This window comes from Bos javanicus, chromosome 4, assembly GCF_032452875.1.
Source record: "Bos javanicus breed banteng chromosome 4, ARS-OSU_banteng_1.0, whole genome shotgun sequence".
In the NCBI taxonomy this organism is placed as follows: Eukaryota; Metazoa; Chordata; class Mammalia; order Artiodactyla; family Bovidae; genus Bos; species Bos javanicus.
The window spans coordinates 102,863,809-102,882,383 of NC_083871.1; the positions used below are offsets into that span (position 1 = coordinate 102,863,809).

The 18,575-nt window shown below is 37.9% G+C and overlaps 2 protein-coding genes across 5 annotated transcripts in view; one reads left to right on the forward strand and one right to left on the reverse strand.

Annotated features, from left to right (window-relative positions):
* Positions 1 to 18,575, forward strand: part of TRIM24 (tripartite motif containing 24) — a 117,103-nt gene that overhangs the window by 91,653 nt on the left and 6,875 nt on the right. For 2 of the 3 annotated variants that reach the window (XM_061414837.1, XM_061414836.1), the window contains exons 10-17: positions 660 to 833; positions 4,324 to 4,497; positions 7,170 to 7,305; positions 9,360 to 9,432; positions 11,197 to 11,365; positions 14,412 to 14,740; positions 15,501 to 15,633; positions 16,634 to 16,708. In XM_061414837.1, the coding sequence (XP_061270821.1) occupies positions 660 to 833; positions 4,324 to 4,497; positions 7,170 to 7,305; positions 9,360 to 9,432; positions 11,197 to 11,365; positions 14,412 to 14,740; positions 15,501 to 15,633; positions 16,634 to 16,708 (1,263 nt within the window). The remainder of the gene's footprint in view (positions 1 to 659; positions 834 to 4,323; positions 4,498 to 7,169; positions 7,306 to 9,359; positions 9,433 to 11,196; positions 11,366 to 14,411; positions 14,741 to 15,500; positions 15,634 to 16,633; positions 16,709 to 18,575) is intronic. The other variant, XM_061414838.1, reaches the window with a different exon arrangement.
* SVOPL (SVOP like) overlaps positions 1 to 18,575 on the reverse strand; it is a 134,316-nt gene that overhangs the window by 5,272 nt on the left and 110,469 nt on the right. The window lies entirely within an intron of this gene.

The following is an 18,575-nucleotide window of genomic DNA, read 5'->3' on the forward strand; positions in this document are numbered from 1 at the left end:
GCCTGGCATGTAGTTTGATCTCAGTAAGATCTAAAATTCACTCATTTTTAAATGTTGTTAATATCGTGTGTTTTCATTATTAATATCTGCATAGAGTACAGACCTTAGAGGTCTGCACAGACCTTAGAGCCAGAGAACTTGAGTTCAAAGCTTAGCTCCATTCCTTCCTATCTTTGCTAATCTTGGACAAGTTTCCTTTTTTGTAAAACAGAGATAATCCCTGCCTCAGAGGAGGATCTTTGTGAACATTAAATGAGTTAACACATGTAAAGCATTTTAACTAGTACTGGACATGTGATAACTACTCAGTAACTATCAGTAATTATTATTCTATCATTTTAGATTTTAAGAGGGCAATTCTTTGCAGAAGATAGTCACTGGGGACTTAGGGAATCCCTATTTCCCAATGTGGTCTAGATTTAACTCGGATTGGAAAATCCTCTCCCAAGGGTCTTTTCCTAGTAAAACTTCCTTACTTTAAATGCTTGTTCACATTCTGGGCAGCTGTCCCCTCCCCCCATACCCTAATTGTAATATTAATAAATGATTCATCTGTGGCAGAATTGTTTTCTTTCTATAAAAGTTATAAAATAGAGTTCTCTGTAATTCGTCTTTAAGGAGCTGACTGCCACTGAATTGATACAATGTCTTTTTTCCAGCAACCTCCTCCACGTTTGATAAATTTTCAGAATCATAGCCCCAAGCCCAATGGACCAGTTCTCCCTCCTCATCATCAACAGCTAAGATACCCATCAAACCAGAATACGCCACGACAAGCAATGAAGCCCAACCCCTTGCAGATGGCTTTCTTGGCTCAACAAGCCATAAAACAGGTATGTGTGTTTACTTCTCCACAGGTGCTTATATTTCTCTCTGCTTCCAAATCATACTGAATTTATGGATAGAGCCAATAGTGATGAAGAACAAGAGTAAGCTGTTTTCTTTTTTTTAATAAATGTGAATTACAAAGTTTTTTACATACAGACCTAAAGAGAGAAAGCTAGGAGAAAGGATCTTGATGCTTTGTAATTAACAAGAAAAAAATCAAGCTACTTATACAGAAGTAAAGGCCCAGAATAATCAGTGAGTCATGGGTATGAATTTTTCAGTATTAATGTGTGTAGCTTTTAGGTGAGTATGAAAGTATTCTAACAAATACAGATGGCATACCTCAAAAGAGAACAATCAATGAATCTTCATAGTGTTTCAAGGAGACTTCTTGGAAACAAACTTAGTATCACACAGTTTTAATATGAAGTATTAAACAGTATTTATACATATATATACCTGTATATAAGACTATATTGTATTCAGTATTAAACAGGATACAGTATATATACACTTGATAAAGCTTAATATTTAAGGTTATACATTAAATTTTAGAAAGTTTAATATTTATATTAGTAATGTTTTCAGGTAATATGTTTTTTTTAGGAATTATTGTTTTAAAAAGCTAAAGTTCTCCCAGCACTTTATCTTCTCCAAGTACTTGTGTCAGGTCTTTCCAGCTTACAACCAGCAGTTTGATTTTAGTTTAATTTTTTTTGCCAAGACCAAAATAAAGAATATGATGTTATTCCCCATAATTCTGTAACATTCATTTTAATCAAATGATTTTAAAGTAATATTCTAAAAGTACACATGCTGTGTCTTTGTGTTTTTATAATTACTTTGATATAAATTTTCTAAAATGACATTTTAATTATTTTCAATAAAATTTATACCTATCTCTCTTTCATCATTAGAGATGAGGTGAAGAGAGACCAAGCTACAGTTAGATCTTAAATTCTGATTATTTTCCTAATACTTTTGTGGCCTTGTACAAGTTTACTCTCTTAAATCTCATTTGCCCCTACTATAAAATGAGTTCGTAACTTGCAGAGTTGTGCTGAGACTTAGATGGTAGTGTGTATAACAGCACCTAGCACATTCTGGGTACTCATATTTATCTACCTCATAGCTATGTAATATGGGTTTGATCCCTGATTTGGACGATCTCACATGCGCTGGAGCAACTAGGCCTGCACACCAAAACTGTTAAGCCTGTGCCCTAGAGCCCAGGAGCCACAACTACTGAGCCTCTGTATATGTAGAATTTCACTTGTTTATTTTTGGCTGTGCTGAGTCTTCATTGCTGCTCGGGCTTTTCTCTCAGTGTGGACAGAGGGCTACTGTCTAACTGCAGGGCATGAGCTTCTCGTTTCAGTGGCTTCTCTTGTTGTGGAGCACAGGCTCCAGGGCAGGTGGGCTCAGTAGTTGTGGCTCCTGGGCTCTGGAGCACAGGCTTAATAGTTGTGGTGCACAGGCTTAGTTGCTCCACGGCATGTGAGATCTTCCCAAATCAGGGATCAAACCCATGTCTCCTGCACTGGCAGGCAGATTCTTTACCACTGAGACACTAAGGAAGCCCTCTGTTTATTGTTTTTAATGGATAGACACACACTCTAAGAATGTTTTTAAAAATGTTTTCTAGTCAAAAGTCTAAACATGAATAAATGAACAAACTAGGAGGAAAATATAGTGGAGAGTTTGTTTTAATAGAATCGCTTAAATTATACTGGTACAATGGAAATGCTTTCTGGTTATTAAGAAAAGGCAGTAATCTATATATGATCTTCTAAGTATATATGGGGAGAAACATCGAATTTTTGTGTGTGTTTTTTTTTTTTTAATTTCATATACATAGAAGAAACCTGGAAAGATACACATGAACTGTAACCGTGCTTGTTCTGGGTGGGAAGAAAGGAGAGAGACAGATGGACAGATAGGTGTGAGGGGTGGTTCAGTTGGCATTCATATTCACAGAGTTTTTTACTTAGTTTTTTCAGTGGAGAATATAAATTAGGTTTTTCAAAGTTAGAATATTTCTGTCACTGTCACTCTGTATTGTGTCATCCCTATATAAATGATACGGTGTTTGGGAGTTTTTTCCTTTGCGTAGTCTTAAGATACCTCTTAGTTGCTTTTTTTCTCCCCAACTATTTTATCATAAAATTTTCAAACTTAGTTGAGAGAGTTGTATAGGGGACAGATTGCTCTATTTGCTGTCTCCTTTGTTATCTGTATCCATTTATCCATTCATCCATCAGTCAAACCTTATTATTTTTGATAGGTTTTAAAATAAATTTTAGACAGCAGGTATACATACAGTTCATCTCTGTATACTATAGCATTCCTAGTTTTAATGGGTTTATCTCAGCCTGACTTCCCTGGTGGCTCAGGTAAAGCGTCTGCCTACCATGCTGGAGACCTGGGTTCGATCCCTGGGTCAGGAAGATCCTCTGGAGAAGGAAATGGCACCCCACTCCAGTACCCTTGTCTGGAAAATCCCATGGACGGAGGAGTGTGGTAGACTCCAGTCCACAGGGTCGTGAAGAGTCGGACACGACTGAGCGACTTCACTTTCACTTTGTTTATATCAGCTTGTAACAGTTTTCTCAGATATTGATGCTTAGTTGCCTGTTTGTGTATAAGGAATGGGTGTTTTTAAAAAAACTGAAAGCTGGGATGTGGGGCTAATGTTTAATGCTGAATTTTGCTCTTGTGTGAGGGCTCCTTGGCATGTTTGTTAGATTTACTGATGTCACTATCTTTAGGTAATGGCTCAGTTCCCAAAAGATCTCTTTGTTTCATGCCTGAAATGCAGGGCCTGATGCTCGTTGAAGCTCAGCATTCAGTGTGTGTATGGTTTCTTAATTTTCATTTTCAGTGTAATACTTCTGCCTTCAACTGAGCCTGGTGCCCATGAGTCCAAAGACACTGTTTTACCTATTCTGGAAACTTAATTTCCAGTCTTCTTCTGTAGAGGTGAAAGAAGTCCTTATTATTTGGGGGTAGCTAGAGTAGGAAAGCTTAAACAGACTCTCAATGATCATCCTGTTTTTAGTTTGTCTTTAGGGTCAATGTGTTGTTTTTAAAAAAAAAAAAAGTTCCCTGAACTGTCATTTTAGTCTCAGGTCTATCAGGTGGGGACAGAAGGAAAGGTGTGTTTTCAGTCCTCCGTCTTTGTTTGTAGTTGCTATGTACATGTTTAGATTTCTTTTCCGATATATATAAGCTTTCCAAGATCGGGTGCTGTGGTTTTCTGGTGTATACTGTTGTCTTCTGGGAGAAATCAGTGCTTTTTATTATTTATGTTTGGAGAGAATTACTGAAAATTATATATACCAGTGTCCTCTCTCCGTTCCATGAAAATTACAGTTGAATTCAAATAGTAGAATGTGTCTTTTACTTTGTCTTGTACCTGGAACAGGGATTAGATGGACATTTTATGTAACAGGCTTGCTGATAGGCAACCTTTCTTCTTCCTTCTTGCTACCACAGTGGCAGATCAGCAGTGGGCATGCGGCCCCCTCGACTGCCAACAGCACGTCCTCCACTCCCTCCAGCCCCACCATTACTAGTGCAGCAGGGTATGATGCAAAGGCTTTCGGCTCACCTGTGATTGATTTGAGCTCACCGGTGGGAGGTCCCTACAATCTTCCTTCTCTTCCAGATGTAAGTAAACACAAAACTTCCACTAAAGAATCTGTTTCATAAATTTTAAGTGAACTTGAATCTGGTGAAAGGCCATGGTTATGTTGGATTATAGGCTGTGTGTTTGTGTTTGGAAGTTGTTTTTATCCTTTAGAAATATTGTGACAGCAGGAATCATAAAAAGATGAGTATTAACACTTAAACATACTACAGAATGTCTTTCAGGGCACTGGAGTTAATGTGTTAGTAAATGAATGATTATGGTGATTAATTATGGAATGTAAGCTAGGGAAGGAGGGAAGTGAAAATATGGGAGAATTGCTGGAATGTGATTCATTAGAATAGGGTTAGAGAGCAAGGCTAACATTTAAGACGTCAGAAGAGTTGGAGACAGGTTTAATGAAAAATGATAACATTTTACTGACAAGTGCAGTATTACCTCTGATTTCTTTTTTATTTAAATTAAATACATTTACCTCTAAACTGGTTGTCAGTATGACTTTTTAATCAATCTGTTTTGGGACTTCCCTGCCAGTCCAGTGGTTAAGACTCTGCGATTCCAATGCAGGGGATGTGGGTTTGATCCATGGTCTGGGAACTAAGATACCACATGCCCTGTGGCATGGCTCAAAAATAAATTTTTTTTTTTCAAGACAGAAAATACATCATTGAAGAAACAAATCAATTACACAAGAGTTGATATTTGTTTTACCTTTTTTCATCCTACAAGCTTAGGTAATCACTTATGCAAACATGAAGAACTTTTAAGAAATCTTGTAGGATTGTGAAGGAAATCTAAAATGTTATATTATTTACTTTTTCAAATTACTGAGATGAATTCATATTTCCTAAAAGTTGAATCATTAACCTTACTGGAGTTACTTCATTTTTTAAGTAATTGTATATAATTTAGACGGGTAGAGTATATGTATTTTATTTTCATGCATAGATGATAGGAAAACTTTTGTTCATTCCTATAATTTTATTTTAGCTTTTAGGATTCCTCCACAGTGTAAATAACTTTTATTATATTAAGATCTAACAAATCTAGTCAATCCAGTACTTATTGCCACAACTATTGTATTGTACTTGTATAAGTACTTGTACTTGTATAAGTACTCTGGCCACAAGTATTGTATTGGCCAAGGTAGTGCCCAAAGAATATTAAAGGAAAATAACCCCATTTACTTCCCTCCTCCCCCAACTGAAAGAGGACCCACAGAAAGTAAAATTTCCTCTACAGCCTTCAAATACAGATGACCCTTTGTGTACCAGCCTTTCTCAACTGAGATTCCTTATCTGAACCACAAAAGAAAGAAACTGCTTTGAGGGACTGTTTGCTCAGTCCTTCCAAGGTTTGTTCATAACTAGTACCATTCTGGGAGAAGACAATGGCACCCCACTCCAGTACTCTTGCCTGGAAAATCCCATGGGCGGAGGAGCCTGGTGGGCTGCAGTCCATGGGGTCATTAAGAGTCGGACACGACTGAGCGACTTAGCTGCAGCAGCAGTAGCAGTACCATTCTAGATGCAGAGGCAAGAAGTAAATTCATTATATACAGCCTATGCCCTTGGAATGTAGGACTTAATTTTCTTGAAGAATCTTGATTGAGAAAGGCTGGAACTATTAAGCTGGATTTTAATCACAAAGACATTCTTAGGAAACAAATGGTATATTTAAGCATTAAAAATATTTGCATCCAAAGAGATTTAGGAGAGGGTTGGATTGGGAGTTTGAGATTAGTTCACGCAAACTGGTGTATATAGAATACACAAGCAACAAGGATTAGCAACAAAGAACTGTAGCACAGGGAACTATATTCAGTATCCTGTGATAAACCATAATCGAAAAGAATATGAATAATAAGGTATATAACTGAATCACTTTTTTGTACAGCAGAAATTAGCAAAACATTGTAATTCAATTATACTTCAATAAAAAATAAAATTTAGAAAATTTTAATCTAAAGTATTAAAGTCTTGGTAGAAATTTATCAGTAGTTTGGCTTAGCAGTTAATTACTTATAAACGTGTAAAGCAAGAATCTACAGGGGATCAGATTTTTCCTACCAAACATTAATAATGTAGTTAAATGACGTTAATGTTCTCGAAATGTGTGATGTGTGGACGTGTTTCATCTATCTAGTGCGTAACAGAGCATGAGTTCTTGAAGTGTGGGCCAGGAACATGAGGGTCTGTACAACCTTTTCAGAGGCTCTACAAGGTCTTCCCTGTGTAAGACCAGATTTTCTTCATATTCTTTAGCCACAATCACACATCTGAGCAGATCGAGAAAATATATCAGATTCCAGTTGGCTGTTATAAAGCCAGACACTAAAGAAATTTTTAAAATGTGAAATGGTGCTATTTGTCTCACCAGGTTTTTTTTTAATTGGTACTTCTATTATCTTTAAATAAAATTTTAAAAATAATTTTGTTTTCACTTTTAAGGAGGTAACACACAGTATTCCTTTCTCCTGGCTCATGAATTGTGAAATAGTGTGACCTCGGTATATTTACTACGATGAAGTATTAAGAAGTATGAGAGCTTTTTTCCAAGATTGTTTATGGGGAAAATACACATCAGAACTTCTCAAAAGGATATTTACATCTACAAAAGTTTTCTTATAAATTTAAAATAGCTTTTAACTTGCCGAGTCAGAATGCCATGAAGTAATTTCTTTTCTTACCAGATTGACTGTTCAAGTACTATTATGCTGGACAACATTGTGAGGAAAGATACTAGTACCGATCATGGCCAGCCACGACCACCCTCAAACAGAACTGTCCAGTCACCGAATTCATCAGTGCCATCTCCAGGCCTTGCAGGTAAAGTGGACTTGTAAAAATTTTTATAGTTTTTTTTTTCAGTTTTTACTTATTAATAATAAAAGGATCGGCCTCCACCTTCCCTTTGTCTCTTGGGTGATTAAAATGGATCTGTGTTTTAAGTAGTCTTTGAAATTAGTGTACTTTCAAAGTGGAAAGCAAAGATTACGCCTCTCTACATTTTCAGTTTCAACAGAACTTAGAGGCACCATAGCACACACTCCTAGGAGGAAATTGCTATTTTACTTTCTCTTTTAGACAAGTTGCCTATAGTATTGTCCCTTTTTGTGTAGAATTTGCCTAGACTTAAAATGTCTCAGTAACACTCTTTTTGTTGATTGCTCCTACCCTGGTTTGGTGTTTGTGTTTTAAGAATTTTGGACAGAACTACTTATTTCCTCCAAAAGAGAAGCCCTCTGACTAATGCTGCTACTCCCAGCTGCTAAGTCACTTCAGTCGTGTCCAACTCTGTGCGACCCCAAAGACGGCAGCCCACTGGCAGCCTGGTGGCTCCCCCATCCCTGGGATTCTCCAGGCAAGAACACTGGAGTGGGTTGCCATTTCCTTCTCCAACGCATGAAAATGAAAAGTGAAAAGCTACTCCCAGAGACCTTGGCAAATTAGATGCCTTAGACCAAATAAGGAAAGAGGAGACTCTCTTATGCCATTAACTAGTCCCACATAATAAAGCAGTTTTAGAATTTTAAGAGGTACTTATTTAAAACGTAAACAAACTGAAAGGAAATTGTTGACAAAAGATGGCAGAAAAACTATTTAATTATGTAGCTGCTGCTAAGTCACGTCAGTTGTGTCAGACTCTGTGTGACCCCATAGATGGCAGCCCACCAGGCTCCGGTCCCTGGGATTCTCCAAGCAACAATACTGGAGTGGGTTGCTATTTTCTTCTCCAGTGCATGAAAGTGAAAAGTGAAAGTGAAGTTGCTCAGTCGAGTCTGACCCTTCATGACTCCATGGACTGCAGCCTACCAGGCTCCTCTGTCCATGGGATTTCCCAGGCAAGAGTACTGGAGTGAGTTGCCATTGCCTTCTCCTAATTATGTAGCAAGTTCATACAAATGAATAAGGACAGCACACAGTATTACCAGAGGACCCTGCAGCGTGTGTGCTCAGTCGTGTCCGACTCTTTGTGACCCCAGGGACTGTAGCCCACCAGGTTCCTCTGTCCATGGGATTTTCCCAGCAAGAATACTGAAGTGGATTGCCATTTCCTTCTCCATGAGTAGATAACTCCCTAAAGAGGAAATAACTCTCTAAAGTGAGGGGGCGGGAGGAAGAAAGATGGGTGGTTCCATCTCACTAGTAGTCATTATGAAATCAAAAGACATGATTTCTAACTATTGAGTAAGCAAGATTTCAACAGTGAAAATACTCATTGATAAGGATGTAATGGGAGGAATGCTCTGATACATTGCTGGTGGTAATATAACTTGACACATTTCTGGAAGCCATTTTAGCACCATTACTAAAGCTAACTTTATTCAGTACTGACTCTGTGTCCAGCACAGGGCAAAGTACCTTCTACACATTGCTCCATTGTCTTCCATTAATTAGTCTCTGTGTTGATTTCTTTCTTGGACTGCTTTTATATGAGCCCTACCAACTTTTTATTGTGCTCTGCAGCTTTTGCTGGCATTAGTGTCCTCACGAAGCTCCTACCCTGCTTACTCTCATGTGGAACACTGAACAGTGTTTGGAGACATTTCTGATTCTTACACCCCTAGATGCTGTGTATGTAGAGATGCTACTGGCATCTAATAACTGGTCGAGGCCAAGGGGGCTGCTTGGCATCCTTACAATGCACATACAGCCCCCACATCAAAGAATTACCTGGCCCAAAATATCAATAGTGCTGAGATTGAACAGCCCTGCTACTTCAGGGCACTCCAGCTCTGCTGGGAGTTCAGCAACTACTTTTTGTTTTATATAATTTCATTATGTGTTTCCAGTTTCAGTGTACTACGAAGTGAGAACATTCAATAGGAATTAAATACAGATATTCATTCTATGAATGTGTCTGATCTCTTCCTCCTCAGGACCTGTTACTATGACAAGTGTACACCCGCCAATACGTTCACCTAGTGCCTCCAGCGTCGGCAGCCGAGGAAGGTAAACGGACTCAACTTACTGTCCAGTGTATAATAATTATATATTACATGTTAACGAAATCAGTTAATGGGTTAATCAATTTTGTATCTTTATCTTTAAAGATACAAAAAGATTTGTGCATGTGTTGAAAATTAGAAAATACATTTGAGTTTAGCATAATAGCAAAGAAAAAGCAGAAATGATGGATGTATAACACTGCACTGTATAGGGACATGCACAAATAAAAACTTAGAGAAAACAAATAATTTTATACTAAAATTGGTGTTCTGACTTTTCTAAATACCTTGCATTGAATTTGCTTTAAAACAAATTAATTTACAGTTGTTGAAATTGTATTTTAACTTCAGTTACACACCACTCATACTGCTTGTAAATTTCTCATCAATAGTGAGCCCAATTCTTACTTTCCTAATCCTATGGAGGAAACATACTCTGAAGGGGAGACAATCAAAAGACTGACTCAAGGTTGTAAAAGTCTTACCAGACCCACTTCCACAATTTACATTTTAAGATAATGGGATTAGAACTAACAATAGAAAGATCTTACCAGACCCATTCCCACAACATACACTTCAAGATGACAGGATTAATCAGAAGGTTCTTAAGGAGAAACATGTCCTCCAGTAGGATACACTGTTGTTATATAATTATTGGTACAGTAAAAGTGAAGTCGCTCAGTCGTGTCTGACTCTTTGTGACCCCGTGGACTGTAGCCCACCAGGCTCCTCTGTCCATGGGATCTCCAGGCAAGAATACTGGAGTGGGTTGCCATTTCCTTCTCCAGGGGATCTTCCCAACCCAGGGATCGAACCCAGGTCTCCCACATTGCAGGCAGACGCTTTAAACATGCCCTTGAGCAAGATGAGTTGTTTTGTTGTGTAGTCATTAGCTCTGGGCTTAAAGAAAAAAAATAGTTCTAGGTGAGTGATCACACCATCTTGGTTATCTGGGTTATTAAGATCTTTTTTGTATAGTATTCTGTTCTAGTTCTGTCATCTTAAAATGTAAATTGTGGGAGTGGTTCTGGTAAGATCTTTACAACCTTGACTGAATTGAAAAAGTATACAGCTCCCTTGCTAAGACTAGTGAGGAGGCACTGTCCTTCACCCTTCTGATGTCTGTATCAGAAGCTTTCTCTATCCCTTTTTATACTGTAATAAAACTCTGCCACACACAATAAAGTTTTCTGTGACTAAGATGCAAGAATGTAGAAAAAAAAACTTTGTCTTTTTCTTTTCCTCAGGACCCCAGACTTCTTATCAACCTACCTAAGAATTAACTCTCTCATACAAATGAATTATGTCCCTAGTTAATTCTCTTCACTCTTTGTGACAGTAAATCATTAATATGAGCCTAGAGTTCTCTTTGTCACTGACTAGAGAAGGAAATGGGAAAGACTAAAAAAAAAATATGCTACTTCTAAGATAGTTCTAAGATCTGGCTGCCTAATTTTAGAACCTTAGAATATTGAAGTCAGTTTTAATTCAGGATTTATTTAAATGTATTTAGGTATCTTTCCAGGTATATAATGTAACTATTTAGATAGGTTAACACATAGAACATTTTTTATATATAAATGAAACTATTTTGCATACAACAGATGCATTTCAGTTATGTATCATTTTTGCTGATATAACATAGCAAATCTTCACTGCCATGAAGATACAGCATTATTCCCATAAAGCTATTGTTGTACCTCTTTTTAAGATACTTAAGATAGCTTTCTTAGATTTTGTTTTCTTTCCTTTTTTCTTATATTTCTAGCTCTGGCTCTTCTAGCAAACCAGCAGGAGCTGATTCTACACACAAAGTCCCAGTGGTCATGTTGGAGCCAATTCGAATAAAACAAGAAAACAGTGGACCACCTGAAAATTACGATTTTCCTGTTGTAATAGTGAAACAAGAATCAGATGAAGAATCCAGGGCTCAAAATGTAATTATGATTGCAGTACTACTCCTACTTGAGGGATAAGATGAAAGGAACTTTTAAATAAATTGTAGGAAATAAAAGCTATTGTATTTAAAGGCAGGAAAATAGTCAACTTAGAAACTTTGAGGAAATCTCTCAGTATATCAAAACAAGAGGCTTATTAAATGAGGTTGGGTATTTTAAAGAGAGAATGGAGTAAACTACATGGAAGGTAATTGTCAAAGCCATATACATGGAGACTTCTATAACTGAAGGGCAGTACTAGTGAGTGGTGAAAGTCACTCAGTCATGTCCAACTGTTTGTGAAAGCTGCTCAGTCGTGTCTGACTCTTTGCTACCTGAGATTCTCCAGGCCAGAATACTGGAGTGGGTAGCTGTTCCCTTCTCCAGGGGATCTTCCCAAGCCAGGGATTGAACCAGGGTCTCCTGCCTTGCAGGCGGATTCTTTACCAACTGAGCTATCAGGGAAGCCCAACTGAAGGGCATGAGCATCTGAGTTGAAAGGGCCTAGCAAGTACCAGAACAAGTAAATGAAAAAAAATGCAAGTCATATATACCATCATCAATTTTAGAATGCCAGTATTCTAAACAGATTCTAAAAGCCTCCAGAGGAGAAAAACACCTTACATAATGAATCAGACATTTTAAATCACCAAGTCCTCCACAGACTCTCAAAGCTGGAAACCAATAGAGAAATATCAAAATTGTGAAGAAAGATATTTTGTAGGGAGAATTCTGTACCCATTCAAATGATTATGTATAAAGATGAAATAAACATTTTTAGACATGCATGCGGAGTCTCAAAAATTTAATTCCATATACTCATTCTGAGGGAGATATTTGAAAATATGCTTCATCGAAAATGAAGTAAACCCAGAAAGAGGAAGACATAGAATTCCAGAAATAGAATCTAACACAGAAGAGAAGCAAAGAAAAGAATAGTTAGTCCCCAGTTCAACAGCTCCTCTTGTATACCCTGTAGGGGGACAGAAGACTCCATCAGGGATGTGTGAAGAGGGAGAAAAAAATTTTGACAGTATTGAGAAGCATTTTATAACCCTGTTGGAGATTGTGAGAATAACTTAGAGATAGATATCTAGAAAAAGAAGCAAATGGATTAAATTTTAGAGTAAGGTAATTGACAGTGACAGATTTTATTTTCTTAGGCTCCAAAATGACTGCAGACGGTGACTGCAACCACAAAATTAAAAGACAGTTGCTCCTTGAAACTAAAGCTATAACAAACCTAGACAGTGTATTAAAAAGCAGAGACATCACTTCACTGACAAAAGGTCTGTGTAGTCAAAGCTATGGTTTTTCCAGTAGTTATGTATGGATGTGAGAGTTGGACCACAAAGAAGGCTGAGTGCCAAAGAATTGATGCTTTTGTACTGTGGTGTTGGAGAAGATTCTTGAGAGTCCCTTGGACACAAGGAGATCAAACCAGTCAATCCTAAAGGAAATCAACCCTGAATATTCATTGGAAGGACTGATGCTAAAGCTGAAGCTCCAGTACTTTGGCCACTTGATGCAAAGAGTTGACTCATTGAAAAAGACCCTGATGCTGGGAAAGATTAAGGGCAGGAAGAGAAGCGGATGACAGAGGATGGCATCACCAACTCAATGGAAATGAGTTTGAGCAAGCTCTGGGAGATAGTGAAGGTCAGGGAATCCTGGTGTGCTGCCATTCATAGAGTTGGACATGACTTAACTGACCAACAACAATTATTGACTCATAGTAAAAAACAAAAAGTTAGACAAAAGAGGAAGTGATCATAGTACATACTGTGGTTATGCAATGAACAGTATATAGTCGTAATGATATAAATAAATACCGAAATAAAAAATTTAAATAAGAACTAAATATAATCAAAATATGACCTGAACATGCATTTGACCAAAAATTGATTTTTCAGGATATTAGTACAGCAGTGATACTGACCAGTTAGAATAAATGCTGCTTATAACAGTTGTACTTGCCCCTGCCAACTAAAAAGAAATCAGTGCTTAATAAAACTATGTTAAGAAGATGGCATAAATGGTGTGTTAAGTATAAGGAGGATATGGAGAGTCAGGAAGGAAAAATCTAATCTTGCATAGTATAAAAAATATATACATGTGTAATAAAATAGAAAATGTTTAAAATTTAAATCTGGAAAATTACAGTATAAGCGTACTCTTTAGAAATATAGAACTAACTAGCATAGAAAAAAGCTAAATAATTTGAAAATAATTACCTCCAAAGAATATTAGAATAACCACGCCCTTAACTGAATCTGCATTTTATTACTTAAGAATTTATTTTAACATTTAAAGGAAATAATAGATTTAGTTCATAATTTTAAATTTTCACCATTCTAGGCTCCAGCATAGAATTTAGGTTCACTTTAATGTTATTAATGGCACTTGGAGAGGTGAAATTACCGATAAGAATTAAAGCAGTATACCTTTCTATGAATGATAAAAAAAAAATCTACAGTAGGAATGTTTTGTGTTTGCGTATAATTTGAATTAACGTCTCCAGTAAAATGTATTTACAGTTCACATGGTTGACTTCTACATTAACCACCTATTCTGCCACTTCTGAAGCCGTCAAAAAGATTTTTCCTTTTCCTTTTATCCATACCCCCTTACTGCTGCTGATCTTCTGTTTGGAAGATGTTTTTCAGTTGAGGTCCATGTTCTTTACCATTAGGGCCAGTTAGCAGTAAACAGTCTGCTCTCCTGCAGTTTCATGGACTCATTTGAAATAACCAGGTGCTCACTCCATGGGGTCGCTGAGGGTCCGACACGACTGAGCGACTTCACTTTCACTTTTCACTTTCATGCATCGGAGAAGGAAATGGCAACCCACTCCAGTGTTCTTGCCTGGAAATCCCAGGGACGGGGGAGCCTGGTAGGCTGCCGTCTATGGGGTTGCACAGAGTCGGACACAACTGAAGTGACTTAGCAGCATGAGTAAGCAAATTGCAATCCAAAATTGCAGTAGTGCTGATAAAGAATGGCAGTTTAAGAAATCCATATACATAGTTAACTCTTTCCATTGCAGACCAACTATCCAAGAAGCATACTCACCTCCCTGCTCCTAAATAGCAGTCAGAGCTCTGCGTCCGAGGAGTCTGTGTTGAGATCAGATGCCCCTGACAGCACAGGAGATCAACCTGGACTTCACCAGGAAAACTCCTCAAATGGAAAGTCTGAGTGGCTAGATGCCTCCCAGAAGTCACCCCTTCATGCTGGGGAGACGAGGAAAGAGGATGACCCCAATGAGGACTGGTGTGCAGTTTGTCAGAATGGAGGGGAACTCCTGTGCTGTGAGAAGTGTCCCAAAGTATTCCATCTCTCTTGTCACGTGCCCACTCTGGCAAATTTTCCAAGGTAAGATGGCACTTGCTTCCCTTGCTTACCATTTTTCACTATAAATAATAACAGCAATGATATTTGATCCTGTAACACAAAACCTTTTTTTTTAAACACAAAACCTTTATAAAAATTTAAATAGAAATCCACTTGGCATAAATTTATACGCCAAAATGTTCAGCATAGGGTTTTCCATACCCTGTCTCACATTTCCTTTGCTTCTCTCATCTCTCAAAAACCTAGTCTGTTATGTCAAGGAAAAAAACATCTGGCCCTTTAAATTATTACAAGGGAATTACCATGAAGAACAATGATTCTTATGCACAACTGTCATAATTTAGTGCATCTTATTTGCCAGGCATTTGAGTTTTATTATTTATAAATATCTTCAGTAAATTCTTAGACCTTATGAGATGATAATAATAGAGAACAACCATTGTATAATTTCAAACTTAATCATTTGGGGGGAAATGCCATTTGTGCCTCACATCAGGCATAGATTAATGTGTGTGTTTTATTTGTTTTCTTTTGTGTGTATATTTCATGCCCCCTTCACTGGACTAACACACCCCTTAGGCCCATGAACTGTATTCCTGTGGGTAAGCTCTCAGCATGGTGCCATGTACATAGGAGATAGGTGGTAAATCCTCAGTGATTAACAGTTACACCAAATAAATAATTCTGCATTACAGATGGCACGGAGCAGGGTGGGAAAGGGAGGTAGTGAGGAGAGGAGTGATGCAGCAGGAACTCAGTCAGATACTTCCTCCCCCAACAGTGGAGAGTGGATCTGCACTTTCTGCCGAGACTTATCTAAACCCGAAGTTGAATATGATTGTGATGTTCCCGTTCACAACTCAGAAAAAAGGAAAACTGAAGGCTTTGTCAAACTAACACCAATAGATAAAAGGGTAAGTTTCCAGCCTAGATTGTTAAACTTAGTTGTTTTGGTTAGACGTCCCATCATTGTAATGCAGCTGTGCCGTCATCAAAGAAGTGTATCGTCAACTTAGTACTTCCACAGAATACAAGAATCTTAAATAATGGCAGACTATAACTTTTTTAATGAAGTAAAATAGCGATGCTATATATACATTTCCTAGAAGCTTAAAATACGGTAATTGAACACGGTAGACTGTATATCCTTTATGTGGTCTGGACTTTTAAATTTAGCCTACCTTTAATAAATTTCAGTTTTATTTTCTACTACAAATATGTTTTCTTCCTTGGAATTTGTTCAGAATTGGCAGCAAAAAGATGGGTTTTTCTATTTACTCTTCCTGGAAATAACTCATTCTTTCACCCAGTGGTACTGGATTTATACCTTAAAGCCAGCTAATGTATTTAACCTTATTTATTACTAAAGAAGCTCCTTTGCTAATTTATTAAGTAGAACAATCAGTATGAAAGTTGTTGTGCAAGAGAGGGCTGAAATATGCACTACCACTGAGACACGGTGGTTACTGGGGTAGACTTGTAAGCAGAGAAATAGCAGAGTGCATGACAAAAACATCTGCATTCAGAGAGGGGCCTTAGGACCCAACACCCCATGGATAGAGATCCACCTGGATCGCTTAACACCTGGATGTTTTTTATTGATTTTGAGTCATTTTATTGACTGTGAGTAATTCAGTATAAAAATTGCAGATAAGTGGAAATAAAAACTTCAGATAGTTTTCTAGTGATACTGTTTTTATTTCTGTAAAGACTGCTCTCATATGTTACATGCATCCCAAAATGTCAAACAGTACACTGTAGCAAATGATTGGAAAGGACATCAAAGCTCTAAGTATCACTGTTTTTTGTATTCATCTGGTTTTAATTTCCATTCTGGTACTTTTAGATCTATTAATATTGCTACTAAAAATTAGTTGTGACTTCATTATTTTTTATTTATTTATTTATGCTTAGAAGTGTGAACGCCTACTTTTATTTCTTTACTGCCATGAAATGAGCCTGGCTTTTCAAGACCCAGTTCCTCTGACCGTAAGTATTAATGGTGCATTAAAGTATTAAAATGCATTTTTGTACAGTGGGATGGTTTTTCTGAAACTTGATTTATGAGAATCTAGTTTCTGTACCATTTTTCAACAGTAAATTTCTTACATTAATCAAAATCTTAAAACTTACTGCATTGTTGTTGTTTAGTCACTCCCCTTGCTCTTTTGCCCATGGGATTCCTCCAACAAGAATACTGGAGTGGCTTGCCATTTCCTTCTCCAGGAGATCGTCCCAACCGAGGGATCAAGCACGCATCCCCTGTATTGGCAGGCAGATGCTTTACCACTGAGCCACCTTGGAAGCCCTGTTAATACATACTGAATGCTTTAATCTTGACTACATTGTATGTTAACTGCTCAAAAACTTCTGTTCTTTTTTCATGTATTCTTTCTTTCATGCATTTTACTTACTATTCTCTGGGATGATTTAAATCAATTGTTTCTCTCAGGAGTTTTAGGTATATATATCCTAAAGCTATTGGGAAAGAAACTTTTCATTTCAGGTAAAGACACCCCATGCCCACCCCCCATCTCTGTACACATTTTGATTTATAGGTGCAGACTTCAAGTAATAAGTTCAGTTCAGTCGCTAGGTCATGTCTGACTCTTTGCAGCCCCACAGACCGCAGCAACGCCAAGCCACCCTGTCCATAACCAACTGCCGGAGTCTACCCAAACCCATGTCCATTGAGTCGGTGATGCCATCCAACCATCTCATGCTCTGTCGTCCCTTCTCCTCCTGCCCTCAATCTTTCACAGCATCAGGGTCTTTTCAAATGAGCCAGCTCTTCGTATCAGGTGGCCAAAGTGTTGGAGTTTCAGCTTTAGCATTAGTCCTTCCAATGAACACCCAGGACTGATCTCCTTTAGGATGGACTGGTTGGATCTCCTTGCAGTCCAAGGGACTCTCAAGAGTCTTCTCCAACACCACAGTTCAAAAGCATCAATTCTTCAGCGCTCAGCTTTTCTTATAGTCCAACTCTCACATCCATACATAACTACTGGAAAAACCATAACCTTGACTAGACGGACCATTGTTGGCAAAGTAATGTCTCTGCTTTATTATGCTGTCTAGTTTGGTCATAACTTTCCTTCGAAGGAATAAGCGTCTTTTAATTTCATGGCTGCAAAAAACATCTGCAGTGATTTTGGAGCCCCCAAAAACAAAGGCAGCCACTGTTTCAACTGTTTCTCCATCTATTTGCCATGAAGTGACGGGACCGGATACCATGATCTTCGTTTTCTGAATGTTGAGCTTTAAGCCAACTTTTTCACTCTCCTCTTTCACTTTCATCAAGAGGCTCTTTAGTTCTTCTTCACTTTCTGCCATAAGGGTGGTGTCATCTGCATATCTGAGGTGACTGATATTTCTCCCCATCTTGATTCCAGCCTGTGCTTCCTTCAGCCCAGCATTTCCCATGATGTACTCTGCAGGGTGACAATATACAGCTTTGACTTACTTCTTTTCGTATTTGGAACCAGTCTGTTGTTCCATGTCCAGTTCTAACTGTTGCTTCCTGACCTGCATACAGGTTTCTCAAGAGGCAGGTCAGGTGGTCTGGTATTCCCATCTCTTTCAGAATTTTCCACAGTTTATTGTGATCCACACAGTCAAAGGCTTTGGCATAGTCAATAAAGCAGAAATAGATGTGTTTCTGGAATTCTCTTGCTTTTTCGATGATCCAGCAGATGTCAGCAATTTCATCTCTGGTTCCTCTGCCTTTTCTAAATCCAGCTTGAACATCTGGAAGTTCACGGTTCACGTATTGCTGAAGCCTGACTTGGAGAATTTTGAGCGTTACTCTACTAGCATGTGAGATAAGTACAATTGTGCGATTAGTTTGAGCATTCTT